The sequence below is a fragment of the Triplophysa rosa genome, unplaced genomic scaffold (assembly GCF_024868665.1).
Source record: "Triplophysa rosa unplaced genomic scaffold, Trosa_1v2 scaffold368_ERROPOS126171, whole genome shotgun sequence".
NCBI lineage: Eukaryota > Metazoa > Chordata > Actinopteri > Cypriniformes > Nemacheilidae > Triplophysa > Triplophysa rosa.
The window spans coordinates 33,936-51,389 of record NW_026634371.1 but is presented as its reverse complement, the minus strand read 5'-3'; the positions used below and the strand labels follow the sequence as shown (position 1 = coordinate 51,389).

At 38.5% G+C, this 17,454-nt stretch overlaps 1 protein-coding gene across 3 annotated transcripts; it reads right to left on the bottom strand.

Moving 5' to 3' along the window:
- Window positions 1–1,466: 1,466 nt before the first annotated feature.
- nfascb (neurofascin homolog (chicken) b) lies at window positions 1,467–15,959 on the bottom strand. Of its 3 annotated transcripts, none has more exons than XM_057328093.1 (28): window positions 15,772–15,959; window positions 15,586–15,653; window positions 14,251–14,356; window positions 14,024–14,129; window positions 13,700–13,890; window positions 12,780–12,902; window positions 12,434–12,604; window positions 12,052–12,163; window positions 11,742–11,926; window positions 11,510–11,641; window positions 11,282–11,425; window positions 11,093–11,204; window positions 10,819–10,982; window positions 9,869–10,016; window positions 9,651–9,775; window positions 9,455–9,556; window positions 9,153–9,365; window positions 8,786–8,862; window positions 8,296–8,521; window positions 8,029–8,144; window positions 7,686–7,896; window positions 7,482–7,604; window positions 7,193–7,366; window positions 6,972–7,103; window positions 6,805–6,871; window positions 5,899–5,910; window positions 5,650–5,685; window positions 1,467–3,231 (listed from the first exon to the last, which is right to left on the bottom strand). In XM_057328093.1, the coding sequence occupies exons 3-28, from the start codon at window positions 14,354–14,356 to the stop codon at window positions 3,006–3,008; spliced, it is 3,534 nt and encodes a 1,177-aa protein (XP_057184076.1). In that variant the 5' UTR covers window positions 15,586–15,653; window positions 15,772–15,959; the 3' UTR covers window positions 1,467–3,005. The 3 variants fall into 3 exon arrangements, with proteins under 3 accessions (XP_057184076.1, XP_057184077.1, XP_057184078.1); XM_057328094.1 differs by having other exon boundaries at window positions 14,251–14,340; XM_057328095.1 differs by lacking the exons at window positions 1,467–3,231; window positions 5,650–5,685; window positions 5,899–5,910 and having other exon boundaries at window positions 5,918–6,871.
- Window positions 15,960–17,454: the final 1,495 nt, after the last annotated feature.

Below are 17,454 nucleotides of genomic sequence, written 5' to 3'. Positions count from 1 at the left end.
GAAACACTTTTTGTACATGCATATCTCATTCATGCGTCAGTGCAGTCTGAACTGAATGTGCTGCTCCTCCGTGCCGCTCACAGAACAGAGTAGACAGAGATAGGCGGTGCTGCGCCAGGAAGGCAAAAACTCGCTCTCGCGGGGCAGTAGAAGTGAAGCAGACTGTTTTGAAGTAGCTATATTTGTCGCTAGTCGCTTTTTGAAAAATAAGTCGCTAAAGGGGTCTGAAAACTTGCTAAAACCTAATGACAAAGTCGCCAAGTTGGCAACACTGGTCTCAGGACGTACATTTCTTAAAGCACTTAAAGTCTCTCCATTTATTTGAAATGTTAAGGAGGGCCATGTTAAGATGATTGCCGGGCCGCCAGTTGACTAGCCCTGTTGTAGAATGTGCTGAACTCTGTAATATGATATTGGAATGTAACCTACCCAGATTGACTGCTTAAGATACTATCAGATTGTTTTATTGAACTCTGCAACAAAGGATATTATGCTGTCTGTGATTGAATCTCTCTGTGATTAAATCAAGGTGATTGCTTAAAGCAGTTTCAGGAACGCCCTGTTCTGCACTAAATAAATTGTTCACTTTGAGCTTGATATAACTATACATTAGTCGTGGCCTAATGGTTAGAGAGTCGGACTCGCGACCAGAAGGTTGCCGGTTCGATCCTCAGGGCCGTCGGGTAAAGACTGAGGTGCCCGGGCGCTGCAGTGATAGCTGCCCACTGCTCTGGGTGTATGTGTGTTCACCACTTGCTGTGCGTGTGTTCACTACTCTCTGGATGGGTTAAATGCAGAGGTCACATTTCGGGTATGGGTCACCATATCTGACTAATAGGTCACTTTCACTTCACTAATTGGCAACTAATTATTGAAGGAGGATCCAAACACAGAAAGATCCAAATGTCAAAATCTTACAAGCATATAACAGAAATATATTTGATTGTGTTACTGTTGTCAAAACCACTGTAGCAGCTTGCATTACAGCCTGTCTAGAAGACATCAGCTTGGATGAAAGAGCATCACCTCCAGCTGAACCCTGCCAAGACAGAACTACTCACCTATTGTATTATTGCTCCTGTATGACATATCGCTTATTGCTCCCTGAACTCTCTGTAAGTCGCTTTGGATAAAAGCGTCTGCTAAATGACTAAATGTAAAAAACCTTTCTGTGGCTGTGTCCGAAATCACCCACTATACCCTCATTCCCTATTCCCTACATTAGTTCACCTCATTATATTTTCTTTTCTTTTTTGTTTTCCCCCATACTCAACGAATCAACATAATGTAAATGTTACAAAACCCAACACCAAATATAGTCCACTTTAAAGGTGTCATGAACTGGCCTTTTTTATTGTTTTATACTGTTGTATGAGGTCTACTTATGACATCGCATGTTTTTTTACATTCAAAAACATAAAAACCAATAAGTAATAGGCTATTTTCTACCCGGGTTTTGAGGCTGGCTCGACAAACGGGTTTTAATGGGCGTGCCGCATTGAAGACTTGGAAGTAAATGCCCACTGCTATGATTGGATAGCAGTTTGCATGGTAAACTTAGTTCGAGCCTTCTGTGAATTTGGTTAGACACGTAACGTAAAGTTACACATTATCAGGACATATCAAGCGATCTCTGTAATGATGAGTAATCCAGGCAGAGAAGCGGATCCAAGTGCAGTGTATATATAATGAAAATAATACAAGATAAAACAAACCAAGGTAATCCACAGACCGAAGGAGGCACAAAAACAAAGCATGAAACAAAGACCGACACCAAACAAAGGAAACACTAGGGCTTAAATACATAGAAACTAACAAGATAACAAGACACACCTGGAGGAACTAATTAACACTAAAAACTACAAAGGACTACAAAACATGGCACAGAACAGGAAGTAACAGAAAGTTCACCAATACAGGGGAAACACGGACTGGGATCGTGACGCATAGTACAAATATGTTTTACTCACATAAGATTACTGCACCATTCCTGTCAGATCCAATACTGACGGAACAGCACTGCTTTTTAATTTTAGTCTCTCCGCAAATCCAGCGTCGACCTGGGCATTGTTCACAAAGGAATCCGCGGTGAATTGAAGCGAACAAATGCTCAAAGTTTTACCCACGTCAGCTGGAACGTCTTTAAAAATAAGCTTCAACCACGCGTTACTAATGTCGGAATCCGAAGGAAGGTTATGCAGCGACTGTCTTCTTCCACAACCAGGCACTGCACAACATTTTGCTTTCTTTAACGGCATGTTCATTGCTTGCTCGCTTGATCTGGTTCCGCGCAGCTTGTGTTACTTCAGTACTGTCACAAATTACTATGGAAAGTGAATGGGCAAATTTTGAAATGAACTACTCCTTTAATATACTTATGATACGTCATTGATTCAGTTTATGCATTTTAATGACTGAAGCACTAAAACAGCTACACAGTATGATAGATAAACATACAATGTTGTACACATCAGATTAGTGTAACAATCAGCAGCTTTAGCTTATACTGTATTTTGTTTGAGAATGTTCAGTCTGTATTCCAACATTTTCACATGTAATTAACACATGACATTTTGTAATAATAAAAACAAACAAGCATTAGTAACAACTCTATGTGATGTTAAACACTGCTTATGTAACAAAGCATTGTGGAAGTTACTTATGTCTTCAGATACCTGTGTTGAGTAAACCTGTGTGAATCGACCCTGAATGTTATTTTGAGTTTGTTCAGCTATCATCAGCCAAACCTCTTATGTCTTCTTATCAACATGATAAACTCATCAGGACATCCTTGTCTGGCTTCCTCTCAACATGATTTGTGGATTTGACAAACAAATCTGATTGGTGCTTGTGAACCCCCAGAAAAAAACCTCAGCTTAATGCCCAAATACCTGTGATGTAGCTATACTTCATTTAAGACAGGTAACATGAAGCATAGTTACTATCAGTTCTGTACTTTGAGCTCAACTCAGTCTGTATAATGGGGTGTATTTAAAACATTAGCTCTAGGCAAAAGAGTAGATGGCCACAGGAGAAGTGGGCTCAGAGCTGTCATGGTATGGGCTCCTATCAATGTTCCTCTTGCTGATGCCCGTGTACTCTCCAATAAAAGAGCCGTCCTCATTGAACTCGATCTCATCCCCCTCTCCATACTCCATCAGACTGTCATCACTGTTTGTCCTCCTGTCAATGTGCTCTACTGCACCGCGCCCCTGACGAAGTTCCTCCTCTCTGATTAATATGAATAGAAAAACACATATCACACTGATTACATTTATCCATAGAAAATGTGTTTTCTATGTATTGAACCCACAACCTTGCTTTTGATATGCTTTACCAGTTTAGCAAGACAAACACAGCATAAACTCATTTCATAAATTGCAGGTTAAAACAGGTTTTAAAGGGACAGTTCATACAAAAATAAAGATTCTGTCATAATTTAGGTCAAGGTCATTTTTATTTATATAGCACCTTTAACAACATTAAATGCTGACCAAAGTGCTTCACAGTAACATACTACAATGATAAAATAAAAATACAGGAAAACAAAAATTTAAAAAGAAACAACATTAAACCAGGTAAAAAAAGAAGCGAGAAAATTAACTCACTAAGACCAACATATCCAACAACTATGAAAAGGCCTGAGAAAAAAGATACGTTTTCAATAAGGATTTGAATCCAGATAAGGAAGATGAAAACCTAACAGATTGAGGTAAAGAGTTCCACAGCTTAGGGGCAAAAACAAAAAATGCTCTATCACCTTTAGATTTCAAACGAGACAAAGGGACAGTTAATAGATTTTCAGAGGAAGATCTAAGAGATCTCCAAGGTGAGTATGGACAAATAAGGTCTGAGATATAAACTGGAACCAAACCATGCAAAGCTTTAAATACAAGAGTTAAAACCTTGTACTCAATTCTATATTTAACTGGTAGCCAATGCAGATGTACTAAAATAGGGGTGATATGCTCCCGCTTCTTCTTCCCCATTAAGAAACGGGCTGCAGCATTTTGAACCAGTTGTAAACGTGAAAGGGAAAACTGGTTGACACCAGCATACAGAGCATTACAATAACCAAGCCTTGTAGAAATGAAGGCATGAATAACTGTCTCTAAATCACCAAAAGATAGAAAAGATTTCAGTTTACGTAAACCCCTAAGTTGGAAAAAACTAGCACTCATAACAGAGTTTATTTGCTTGTTGAATTTTAACTCTGAATCGAAAACAACACCCAAGTTCTTTACATGAGTACGGATATTTGCTTGCAAGGGTCCTAAACTAGAGGACAGGGCGTTGACCAAATGAGGGGAGCCAAATAAAATGACTTCAGTCTTGTTCTCATTTAACAGAAGAAAATTATCACCCATCCAGCTTTTGATGTCGTTTACGCAAGCAAGCAAGCCGAATAAGGACTTTGACCCAGGTTTAATTGACATGTACAATTGGGTATCATCCGCATAAATGTGATATGGAACCTTGTGAAACTCAAAAATGTAATGAAGAGGGAGCATATATAAAGCAAACAAAATTGGACCCAAAATGGAGCCCTGCGGTACCCTACCAGTAACCAAAACAGGTGATGAATGAGACTGACCTAACTCCACAGAGAAACTCCTCGAAGTAAAATAGGATTCAAACCACTCTAAGGGGCTGTGTCCACCGAGGCGCATTTATGCGGCTGAAAACGGCAGGAGCTCGGCTGAAATCGCCCGCTGCAGGTGCAGCGTTCTGTCCAAAGTTGAGCATTTTTCAACTCAGGGCGCTCGGTCGAACGCCGGCGCTGAGCGTGAAAAAAACGCATAGCACTAGCGCAGAGCGCGGAAAAAAAAACGTCAGCTGATGGCTTTTTTTAAAAGCGCGGCGTTTCCAGTTAATAACTCTGGACAGATATGTAGAAGGCCTGCTCTCGGGTTTTAAAACAGCAATAGAACATTCAAATATTATTGGCAGGTGATCAGACAGCCCAGCATCACGGACCTCAATGTTTGTTATAGGAAAACCTGATGACATAACAAGGTCAAGTGTATGGCCCTGCATATGTGTGGGACAGAAATAAATTGTGTAAGGCTGAAGGAATCTAAAAGTTGAGTAAACTCTCTTACAAGTGGCTTTTGCGGACAGCACACATGTACATTGAAATCACCTAAAAGCAGAAAATTATCAGCTGTTGTAGCCAAAATAGATAAAAAATCTGAGAACTCTGTTAAAAAATCTTTATTGGATAATTTACTCAGTTGTTCCAAGTCTGTAAACATTTCTTTGTTCTGATGAACACAGAGAAAGATAATTGGAAGAATGCTTGTAACCAAACAGTTCTTGGCCACCATTGACTGCCATAGTAGAAAAAATGACAATGGTAGTCAAAAGTGCCCCTGAACTGTTTGCGTTCATTCATTCTTCAAAATATCTTCTATTGTGTTCAACAGAACAAAGAAATTTATGAAGCAATTTTTCCTACTATGGTAGTCAATGGTGGCCAAGAACTGTTTGGTTACAAGCATTCTTCCAAATATCTTTATCTGTGTTTATCAGAACAAAGAAATGTATTTGGAACAATTTGAGGGTGAGTAAATGATGACAGAATTTTCATTTTTGGGTGAACTATACCTTTAACATAAAGAAATGAAATGAGTTTTGTGAAATAAATACCGTCTGGTGTAGGGCAGGGTGGACACTCGTGTTATCCTGCAGTAGATATCAAAGTAAAAAAATTACAAGAAATGTAATGTTTTGTTGGACAAAGCATCTTATTCAATATAATCTTACCAAATAAGCTTGATTGCTTAAAAGCTTAATCTTAAGAGACTAGAATATCCCTTGCGGTTAAAATGTTACGTATTGCAGGCAAACAAACACACAATTTAATTTAACATGTGTTATGCATGACATGTATCATACCTCTCAAGAGACCTTCAGTGGTCCAATCGCAAAACACATGGAGTAAAAAATAAAAGAGATGGTGTATGAATGATGATGAATAAATGGATGAATTGGAAAGGGAAAGAGGGAAAATTATTGTGGCGTACAGTGTATACTCCAAATCATCCTGTGCTAATATGATAATTATGATGTAAATGACAAGATTAATTTTACATCCCTAGTGTATTTCATAAACTGTTTTAAGTATGTAAATCACCTAAAACCTTTGCCTGTAGTAAATATGAGTATTCGTTTAAAGTGGCGCTATCATGCTATGTCATACATTCTGACATCTTTACACTGTTAAACATGCTGGCTTGGTCACATGGTCAACTTATTAAAAACGAGTTGGATGTATGAAGTAGTATTTCTGTACTTGATACATTCCTCCAGCACTCCGACTTGTTTCGGAAAGTTTTTTTCTAATTCTGGATCCCTGTGTCATCAAAGGGATCCTATTCCTTTTATTGGCCAAACTGCAGGACATGAACTGCACGCGGTAAGTCGAACTAAGTCATACATCTGTGTTTTGTTGGCAATCGGCGCATACGTGCATAATGTACAAAACACGAAGGTATGATGTGTTGCTTGCTCGTGCTGTAACGTTAGTTCCATCCCACTCTCCTCACTAGTCCCATCTCTAGCAGCTCGTGTTTTTCTGGAAATAATCGTACAGCTGTATCTCTCTTTTATAAATTTGATCAAACTAAATACTCTTCGAAGATACGACGTATGCAATACTACTGTAAAGGCACTCAAGATTAATATGAGATTGGCAGAAACTGTGTCGATCCACGATCTTTAACATTGATAATATCAACCTCAGTCCTGGGGTTTTGTCTTCAGTTTTGTCACCTTACACAGAGTTTTTTATTAAACAGTTACCTGTAATCAAATGTTCCATTCTCTCTATCATCCATTGGCTCCAATGCAAAATCTTTTTTGTCCCGCACTTTAAACACACAAAAAAAGAACATTTAATTGTCTTTCACAATAATACCATCAGTCTAACTGGTGGCTTTGTTAAAGCTATTATATAATTCAGACTGCACCTGCGTACTTTCCTCCACGGCTTCTCTTGATGAAAAACACTATAAGCATGATGAGAACCAGCAGAGCAACGGCACACATCAAGCCAATGAACCAGCCCTGCGTTACAATGTCCACTTGATCCCGAGTATGTTCTGCTCTCGGACACAGACAGGTTTAAGAGCTAAAAATCATTTTAACAAAGTTTCTCCTTTGATCTTATAGTATGACCGTCCACATTTACCCTCAGTCGTAAAATGCGGCGATTCTTCCGTGAACGCCTCCCCGACTCCAACCTCCGTTTGAGCTGCCAGTGAAAACTTGTATCGTGTGTATCGATCGAATCGACGGAGAGAGAAATAGGTGATGTTTGGAGGAATGTCTTCCACCTGGATTCTGTCCCCAAGGGTGATGTTCACTAAAGAAGAAATCTCATCACAATCTTTTTCAGAGAGTACAGTATGTTCATTTGTGTGAAAACAATTCTGCGGGGGAAATTGCTAGCTAAAGCCGCGCAAATGTGCAACACTTACGGGTCTGGTATTTGAGAATATATCCGGTCAGGATCCCGTTGGGTTCTGCAGGTTCTTCCCAGTCTAGATAAATAGTGTCATAGTGCCTGTGCATGATTCTGAATGATCTGGGAATCGATGGCACTGCGGCAGAAAGTAAACACATTTGTTCACAGCCACACCTATATATTTTGTCAAATTTGTCAACATTTTCTATGTTAATACCTCCTTCAGGCGTCTGAAATTCAATAGTGTTGCTTGGTGGACCCTCGTAGCGGTTATTAGCCACTACCATATGCATCCTGTAGTTACTATAAGAAACCAAACCAGTCAATGTTCCAGAAAGGCGAGGTCCATTAGCTTTAAAACTCTTGGTTTTAATTCTTCTGATCACAGTGTGCGAGGGCAGACGGCTGCTTTCTCTCCAATAGTACACCTGGGAAATCAAATACAGCTCCTTCAGTGGCTTATATTATTTATTGCATGGATAAATTTCAGCTTACTTACAGTGCATAGATTATTATTATTTCAATGACTTAAAATGACATTATTGTTATAAAAGTCTTACCTTGTACTCTTTTATATCACCCATGACGTCGGCTCGTGCCACTGGTTCCCAATGGACTGTCAACTTTGTGCTCTCTATGTCTTCTACCCTTAGATCAGATGGAGCTGCAACAGGGCCTTTAAAAAAGCACAAGGTTTGGATAGCAGTGATGCACTGATGTATTTCTTTCATAAGTGGCAGACACAGGGACACTAACTCAATCAATAGTGTGAGCCTGACTATCGACATGAGGTAGTGTTTTGAAAGCATAAATAAGATGAAACTTACGGTCCTCCCCAGAGTAGCCGATGACGATAGGGGATTCCGGGCCATAGCCAAAGAAGTTGATGGCCTGAACTTTAATCTCATAGGGCGTGAAGGTGTCCGTGTCATAGATGATGTAGCTACACCACCAATATGTTGTGTAGTTCTTCCACTCCTCCCTGGAATCCCGCCGTCTCCACCAAACCATGTAGCCCAGTTTCGGACCATTCCATTCTCTGTACTCCAGTGGCTTCGAAAGGGACAAAAACATCACAGTTAGTATAAATCACAGAATTCATGTTAAGGAATACAAACTTAAAGGAAAAACTGAAAGAATCAACTAATCTGATACTGTTAAAGAAGAATTATGAACTTCAGACAGTTTGTAATGAATATGGGTTAAGCAGCCTGTCCTTAAATGTTTCAAACATATTAAGTAAAGCAGGTGAGATCTTTAAAGTAATAAAATCAAAAATGGTTAAATTAATGGGTCTGTGAATCATCTATTCATCACCTCCCAGCTTATTTCCATGTTATTTCTGAACACACCACTGCCCAGTCCTTTAATGTTTCGTGGGATGGCATCAGGCACTAAAGGAATAAAAAATCAATTATATAAGACATTTAAGATATATAAGAATACTGTACATATCTTTTATAAGAAAACTATAATAAGTAAATTAAATATTTAAAAAATGTATTGCATACTTTTTATTTCAATAATAAATTAAGTATACATATAAAGAAAAATATATATTATTACTTTTATTATTATTTAATTTAAATAAATAAATAAAATAATATAACATCTATAATGCACAGTTTACACAAACATGCATAGTATGTGTACTATTACGTTGTAGATCCATTATATATTATACCTGCTCCACCGGTCTGGTAGTACGCAGACGCCCAGCTGGGTTTACTGGGGCCAATGCCATTTATAGCGATGACCCGGAAGCGATATTCCACAAATGGTGTTAGTTGTAAAACAACAGAGATCAGGTTGCCAGGGTAACTGGTCAGGTTCTGCCAGCCACTGGGGATCAGCCAATAGTCAGCAAGGAGATCTTCTGTATACTGAACCAAGTATTCTACAAAGAAAGTGCATTCAAAATGACATTGTACGGATTTATGATTTCTTTCTGGATATCTCATTTAGGCGAATCTGTGTAATGTGTACCTTTTATAGGACTGTGGTTGCTCAGTCCTGGTATCCAGGTAAGTCTAACGCTCCTCTCTGTTGGGTCAGAGATCTCTAAATCAGTGGGGGGGTCTGGACGGTCTGAAAGCAAAATGATATACACACAAATACATATGCATTTTTAGAAATATATGCACAGCTAACGTACACAAGATGCGAGTGTATGTGCTTGTACCCATCACGATAAGTTTGGCAGAGCCAGTGACCTCCTCCAGTTCACTTTTAACTCTGCAGGTGTACACGCCTTCATCCCTTCTGTTCACATCAGCAATACTCAGAGAATCTTCATCCTTTGTCATCCTACAACACACACACATTCAACAATATAGCACTAATGACACCTCAGCCAGGACAGTAGCAAGGTCTAATAGCGGAGATGAGATTTATGTTTACCTCCTTCCTAAGATCAAGAACTTTTTGTCCTTAAGCCAAGTAAGGGTTATTTCCAGAGTCTGGTCAAAATTAATTTTGCAGTCGAAGCGAGCGAGACTTCCTCTTATGACTTCAGTATTGCGTGGGGCACGAATGATTTTGATGGGCTCTACAAAAAAAAACAGGTTTATATAATTAAAGATAATATGCAATATAGAAAATCTCAAATTTGCTAGTTGCACAAGATGGTGCCCGTGAGCTTTTGGGACACCAGGGTCGGCAGACTAACGTCTGGTCGTAACACTGTATGGGAAAAGGAAGATTTTGGCCCGGCAAATATGGGTGTTTTTTAGATAAAAAAAAGTCATTTATTAGCGATATGACAGATCCTCTTTACATTGCTGAGCATTTCGTTAAGCCAAAACAATTCAATAGTGTTATACGTCCGGAAATTAGTTTGACGACCCTGGCATTGCAAAAACTCACCGGCGCCATCTTGTGCAACTAGCCCATTATATAGACAGTTTTATCGGAGGCAGGCACCTGGCCTGAAGTTAACTTCTGGTCTGTGTTTGGTTATAATATAACAATTAGTCCCAATAGTTATATTAACTTAATATTAATATTAATATATATTCATATTTTATTGTAAATTCATTGTATTAAAATAGACAAAATCTACTCAACAGTTATTGATTCTTTGCGGAGGTTAAGTTTGGGCCACATAAAGTTTTTTTTATGTTGTTGCTGCTGAAACCGTCTACATGCAAACTTATTTAGTCTTATTTTTAAATTAAAACCTATTTTGTCTTAGATTTGCATATTTGATTAAACAGAATGAAAAACTATAAAACAAAATGTAAAACCTTCCCTTTTACCCACAATTTTTGTCTATAATTACAGAATAAATGACACCAACATCCAAATGTATGGCTGACATTTAAAAAGAAGGATGAGCTCCAGAGACTAACCTTTGACCTCTAGTTGAACCTCTCTCTCATCTCGTCCAATGACGTTGCTCGCAACGCACACATAGGTTCCCTGGTCTTGTATCTTTGTGTTTCTGATCTCAAGTGTACCGTTTGGAAGAACTCTATAATGACCTCCTCCCAACGCACCTATTCCACCCTTTGACCTATACAAAAACACATGGAGAAGGGAATTATGTCATCTGAACCTTTAAATTTTAAATATTTGATATTGTGTAATACAAAAAATTATATGAAATACAAGAATAATAGTTACCATCGTAGCTCAGGCTTAGGAGAGCCAAAATACGGGCAGTCTAAATGAGTATGATTGCCTTCTGTTGATTTAACAAGTTCATCTCTGTGTCCCAACAGACGTGGTTTCATATCTACACACAACAGTCAGTTACATAAATACACTAGTTAGGCCCATGCTATATATATAGATTAATTTAATAGCTCTTACCCATCACAGCCAGAAAAGCATTTGCCATGATGTAACCATACGGGTTAGAAGCATTGCACTGGAACACTGCAGCGCTATCAGGAACCACAGAGCGGAACGTCAAAGTATCTCTTGAGACCTGTCTGCCGGGACTCCTGGGGGCCTCTGAAGTAAAAACACAGAATCAAAGGGTGTGTTAAAGAGCTTTGCCGTCCATCTGGTTGGTCATGAAACTGTTGTCTTTCTCACCATTGATAGGCTCTCCATTAACCATCCACTGTATCTGAGGTCGAGGAATACCATCGGCTGTACAAACTATACTGCCACTGTCATCACGAGACAACACGAGACTCTCGGGTTTATCCAACCAAAACGGAACCGCTGACGGATGAAAGGATATTTAGCTTTCCACATTTTGTAGAATAGCAGCACACATTATTTACATACTGAACAACAGTGAAAAAGTAACTGAGTATTCTACATTTGACCCTGACAGTGATGACGTGGTCCAGACTGCCCATTCTGTTGGAAGCGGTGCAGATGTAATCTCCTCCATCATCCATGTTGATCTTCTTTATTCTGAGCGTTTTGTTGAAGTTCTCCAACTTCTTCCCTGCCATGGACAGCTCCTCCCAATTCTTAGTCCATTTGATGGTGGGAGTCGGACTGTAATATAAAATAAATAAAAAAATTCTGAAATATTAATGTAAATGGTTGGGGTTTAAAAGCTCTGACATCATGAATTTCAAGATATATTTAAGGTTTTTCATCAAACTGTTTCTAAAACTCACACTCCAGCAGCGAAACACTCCAAAATGAGTTCTTCCCCCAGCATTGCAATTATTGTGCTCATAGTTCCTTTGGGTTTCAGAAACTTGGGTGCTGTGTGGGCCGCCATGCGAGCTACACCGACATACAGTAACACTTCATTAAATGAATAACACTCACAAACTATCAAGGCAATAGATTAGTAGTTTAGTAGCAGCTTGTTGAGTGTTTCCAAAAAGTCATTTTGTAATAAGAGTCCTAACTCACCACTGTATTAGACTGTTAGATGGGTTTAATCATGGTTCTTCCGCAACTGAACTCACACAACCATAGGCAAAAGGAAAATAATTAGGCCAACAGAGCACAAAGTCATATTTCAGCTGGATCATAAAATAGCTAACAGACCTGTGAGCACCTGTAGGATGAGCGGTGGTTTCTGCTGGATGGTGTTCGTGAAGCGGAAACGTGCAACACAGACGTAGTTAGTATTAGCATCTTCTGCTACTATACTGGAGAAGTACAGATCTCCATTCTCTGCCTTCGACACTCTGCGATCCTGACGGATTGGTGTCATAGCTTTGGACAAAAAGATACAGTTGTACCTTTACAAATCTTTACATAAAACACTTACAAACATAGAAAATCCACCTGGATGTTTTGGAACACTAGGTTTTTGGACAGTCAATGACAGGCCTGGGCCAGCTAATGACCAGTGAAGCACCACTAACCAATGACTAAACAAAATACTCACTGCTGTTCAGCCAGAAGGTGTCCGGTTTTGGAGGACCTTCAGGTGGATTGCATGGTAGGATAAGAGGAAGTCCAACCACCACCGAGACTGGCTCCAGATATTCCTTTAGCCATGTGCGGGCCTCTGTTCACAGGATGGCAACAATCTCACATTAAAAGATCTACAAACTAAATGCAGTTCAATAGACAGCAGAGATTATGTATTTTTGAATGCAAACCTTTGAAGCGAGTTACCATTTTAGCACTTCCGGTTCCATCGCCCCAAAGTCTATGGGTTTTTTGAATGTTTTTTTTTTAAATAGGATCTTTTAAATAAGAAAAATAAGATTTTTTAAAAATAAGATCTGTGGTTAACAAAACCTCAAAATATTTTCACGTTTTATCTATGACATACTGTAAAACACACCAGTTATAATCCGCTTGTGATTTTTATTGTGTCATAAAAACGGTGGTTGCTGACAAGTTGCTAAAAGCGACTACATCCTTTGGCGGGGACGTTAGACGTCATCGCGCATACAAAGCTCACAAATAATGCAACATGGGCACAAATTTTTAAAAACGTGGATGGGGATTCATTCACGGAGTAATTACTTACCAGGGAACATGTTTCTAATAAAGATGTTTGGTGGTGGTGTCTGTTTAAAGCATCATGTTAGCTATTTACACCTGGTGATTGCATTTAGGCTTCAAAAGTAACAAATGTTGTGTTAATTTGTAAAGATTATCTTGAAAGGCAAAACATGTAAACATCATAAACCTTTGTTAATCACAGAGCCTATTTTTTGCGATCTTCCAAAAGTCATTGGGAAAAATGCATAAACTTTCAGTCGAGGTAACCAATGCGGCGCTAACTTCCGAGCTGGCCTACAAAAATATGTCATCCCTGCGGTACTCTATAATAGTTGCAGCGTAAATTCTTACTGGAGACACGCAGAAGGATGTGACTGGACAAAGCAGAGCCAAACTCATTCGTTGCAGTGCACTGATACACGCCCTCGTAGTCTGCTGGACGACCCCAGAAGAAAATCTCCAACGTGCCAGAACGTCTTCTCATGCTGACCTGGGGATCCCGCGCTACGTTCAGGTAGACCCCATCACGTGTCCATGTGAAACTGCAATGCGGAGATTATATTCCTTTTGTGTTATGCTGTGAGAACATCATCTAGACAACTGTACAAGGTAATCTTAAATGAATTCTGTACACACATATCATACACATACATGGATAAAGTGTCAGCTACTTACACTGGAGGAGGGTTGCCTGTTGCCTCGCACTCCACTATTATAGGGTCAACTGGATCTACAATATAGTCTTGAACACTTTGTTTAATGATCATTGGAGGCTGTCTGACTGTGGGGTAGACATGTAAAAACAACGCCTTAGAAAACTGAAAGGACAGTGTATGAAAGTTATGTCACGTACAGTAAATTTTAGGATATCTGCAGATCATTTACACAACGTTGTGCCTCACCATCAGGTGGTATTTCCACAGCTAAAATCCATGTCTGCTGTAGAATAGTTAGAAAAACTGGAACCCTCCAACATTTCAACGCCATCATCTCTGTAATGGATAGCATCTGAGGTGTAGAGAATGTGAAGCTGACGTCACTCCCTATGTTGCATGTTACATTGGCGCCGTCATCTTGGGAGGATCATACGCCACTGCTATTATTGTTTTTATATTTACAGTTACTTGTTTTGTTTGATATATGGAGAAATTGAAAGTGAAAGAACCATGGGCTCTTCCTGAACCACACTGTGTAATGCTATTACAGTTTTTAACACAGCAAGACCGACCTAACATAGTTATATTTCCTAATCAAACAAGAAAAACAAAACACTGCATTGAACTCACTAGCAAATATCCTCCCAAGATGGCGCAACATTCAACATGGCATGACGTAGCTTCACATTCTCAATTGCAGAATATAAATAGGCTACCATTACTTAGATCCTGTGTACACCAATAGCAACAATGGGCAATGTGGAAATTACCCTAAATCTGCTTAATTACGTAGTGTGGACCCAGTTTGCAATCGGACCGTTAGTTATCACATAAGAAATGAAAGAAATTAGAACTACATTAATCTTGTTACGTTGAGCAATTGTTTTAGGCTACATTTGTCACATTTGTGACACAGATTGAGGAACTCTGAGAAATAATTTATCACTTGTACTGCTAATCAGCAATCCTAGGATTTATTTATGATAATTCGATGTCAGGTCAGGGTTACACACTAATTTTCTGTCATGGTCTGTGGACCACCTTAAGTAGCCTTGGCCACCCCCTGGCCACCCCATATATAAAACTCTGGCTCCGCCACTGCCCAGAAAAGAGAAATTCAGTTCAATATACAGGCTCTGTTTCTAAAATAGCCTTCTAATTTGTCTGTTTACTTTTTTACCGTGAAAAGGCTTTAATTAATATATTACATATATTTATGAACATATTCAAAACAAAATGTCTTGCGTATACATTGTTACAAGAGTTTGGTTCCAAAATGAGATAACTTTCATTTCTCTTTTACTTTTCAAAAATCCTGTTTTTTATTGTGCATTCCAATTAATATCAATCAAACTGCAGTTGGTTTGTTTTGATTTAAGGCATAATAACTAAAAATATATAGCTGACTAACACAATACAACACAATAAAAACATGATAACATAATAAAAAACATGAATTAAAAAAAAGATTTTAAAAATGGAGTTCACATTTTGGAACCAAACTCTTCAATATTTGGTTTGATCAAATAAAGATCTTCCAAAACTGGCATTTGCAGTAAACATTCACAGAAACTGACTCACCAGAAGTACTGTAGGATCCAGGATGCACAAATTCTTCTCTATTTGTGTCAGCAGGTCATTTCACAATGCTAAAAGAAAACAAAATGCTACTGAACATTTGATGTTAAATATAGTTTACAATTACACAATTACATATTACGGAAAACAAAACACTTTTGTATACCTAACACATCTGGATTTGGTTACCTTTTATATATGACCTGCAGTTTTTTTCCTACTTATGGCGAAGTGAACTGTCATAATTTTACTGTATTCCAAAAACTGAATGCACTCCAAAATCCAAAAATCCAAAAAACAGTATAATATCTCAGCAGATGTTGTCCGTAAAGTATACTTCTTCATTACTCTTCATTGTCTTAATCCATATGACTACACTGCCCATTGACCATGAATGATGTTCCACCCCCTCCCCTCTCACTGGTACATTCTTGCGCGATCTCTCTCTCTCTCTCTCTCTCTCTCTCTCTCTCTCTCTCTCTCTCTCTCTCTCTCTCGCGCTCTCTCATAATAACATCCTATAAATCTGACCAGCTTGCAAATAGATGTGTCATTTTTTAAACAGAATGCAACTTGATAGAGGACTAGCTGTCGTGTGACAAATGCTTTATTTTTTAAGTAAACATTGTAAAGTGATGATAAACAGATACAACAGTCATTTTGTTATTAGGTTTTTGTTTTAATCGTTTTTATATTATGCCATATTTACATTAACAAACATCTTTATGCCATAAATAGCCCATACTGAGCTCAAATACATTTTGCATTCTTTTGTTTATGACATCAATGCGTGGGCCTCATTGTTCAGGCCTGAAAAACTAAGCTAACTGAAATGAATGAAATGTTTGTTTCTCTGAGAAAATTATAATGCGGTCATGCGACTTGTGACTTCACCAGAAAAAAATATTTAAATGTTTTTTTGGTGATCTGAACATTTCATAAAATGAAAAAAGAAATGATTAAATCTTTTGCGAAACTTGCTTTTTACTTCATTTGGTAAATGCTTTGAATTGCCATGAGTTATCATGGTCCAGATGAGAAACAGAACAGGTAATGAATGAAGTCTATGTCACAACCTCCCAGAGGGCAGAGCTTGAATTAGGAGCTGTGGGTGGAAAAAGGATCTCAAACACAGAAACACATTCCCATCCCACAATAGCACTCAAGCATCCAGGGACACATAAAGAACATCTCACTGTACAAGTCGTACGTAAACTGTACACCATTAGCTAAATAGACATCGCCTGTCATGAGAGAACAAAAAACTGCTTAAGTCATCTTAATAAGTCAACAGAGGCATATGATCTAATTCTACTCATGTTCCCTATTCCTTCAGTATCCTCAGCAGTGCATATGACATCATCAGCACTGCAGTGCCATGCACCAAACTACAGATCAGGGCACGAGTCTGAATAAAGCTCTTCCTCCAGAAAGAGACAATATAAACCTTTGTCCACATTGACACAGTCAGTTCAACCGTGAAGTGGCTCTACAGCTTGCTTGTATTCATTGCAGCAGATGTTTATGGTGGATTTAGATTCAGAATTTTGCTCAGATCAGTTTAACAAATTATAACTCAAGGATTTGGATTTTGTTTAAAAAAATTGAACCTTGCTTTCAGACGCAATGTTATGTTTGGTGCTTGTTTCTCTTTAAAATGTATTTTCTTTTTTTGACTGTTTGTATTGATAAATTATTTTTTCGAAACATTGTTTTGTCATCACACTTACAGTTATTTGGTTGACCAGGCACTTATGTTGAATGCCAAAATCAATCACTTAAATAATCCATAAAACGACTATAAATGAGTGGTAAGCCATGTTAATATTGATATGTGTCTGTAGTGACATTGTCCTCACAAAATGTTCACAC

What these genes read in the sequence shown, in the direction of transcription:
- nfascb (XM_057328093.1), bottom strand. Translation starts at nt 14,356, where the DNA reads ATGCTATCCATTACAGAGATGATGGCGTTGAAATGTTGGAGGGTTCCA. An exon ending in TGTGGAAATACCACCTGATG is followed by an intron (nt 14,130 to 14,250) that starts GTGAGGCACAAC and finishes TCTACCCCACAG; the next exon opens with TCAGACAGCCTCCAATGATC. An exon ending in CGGCTACTCTGGGGAGGACC is followed by an intron (nt 8,145 to 8,295) that starts GTAAGTTTCATC and finishes GCTTTTTTAAAG; the next exon opens with GCCCTGTTGCAGCTCCATCT.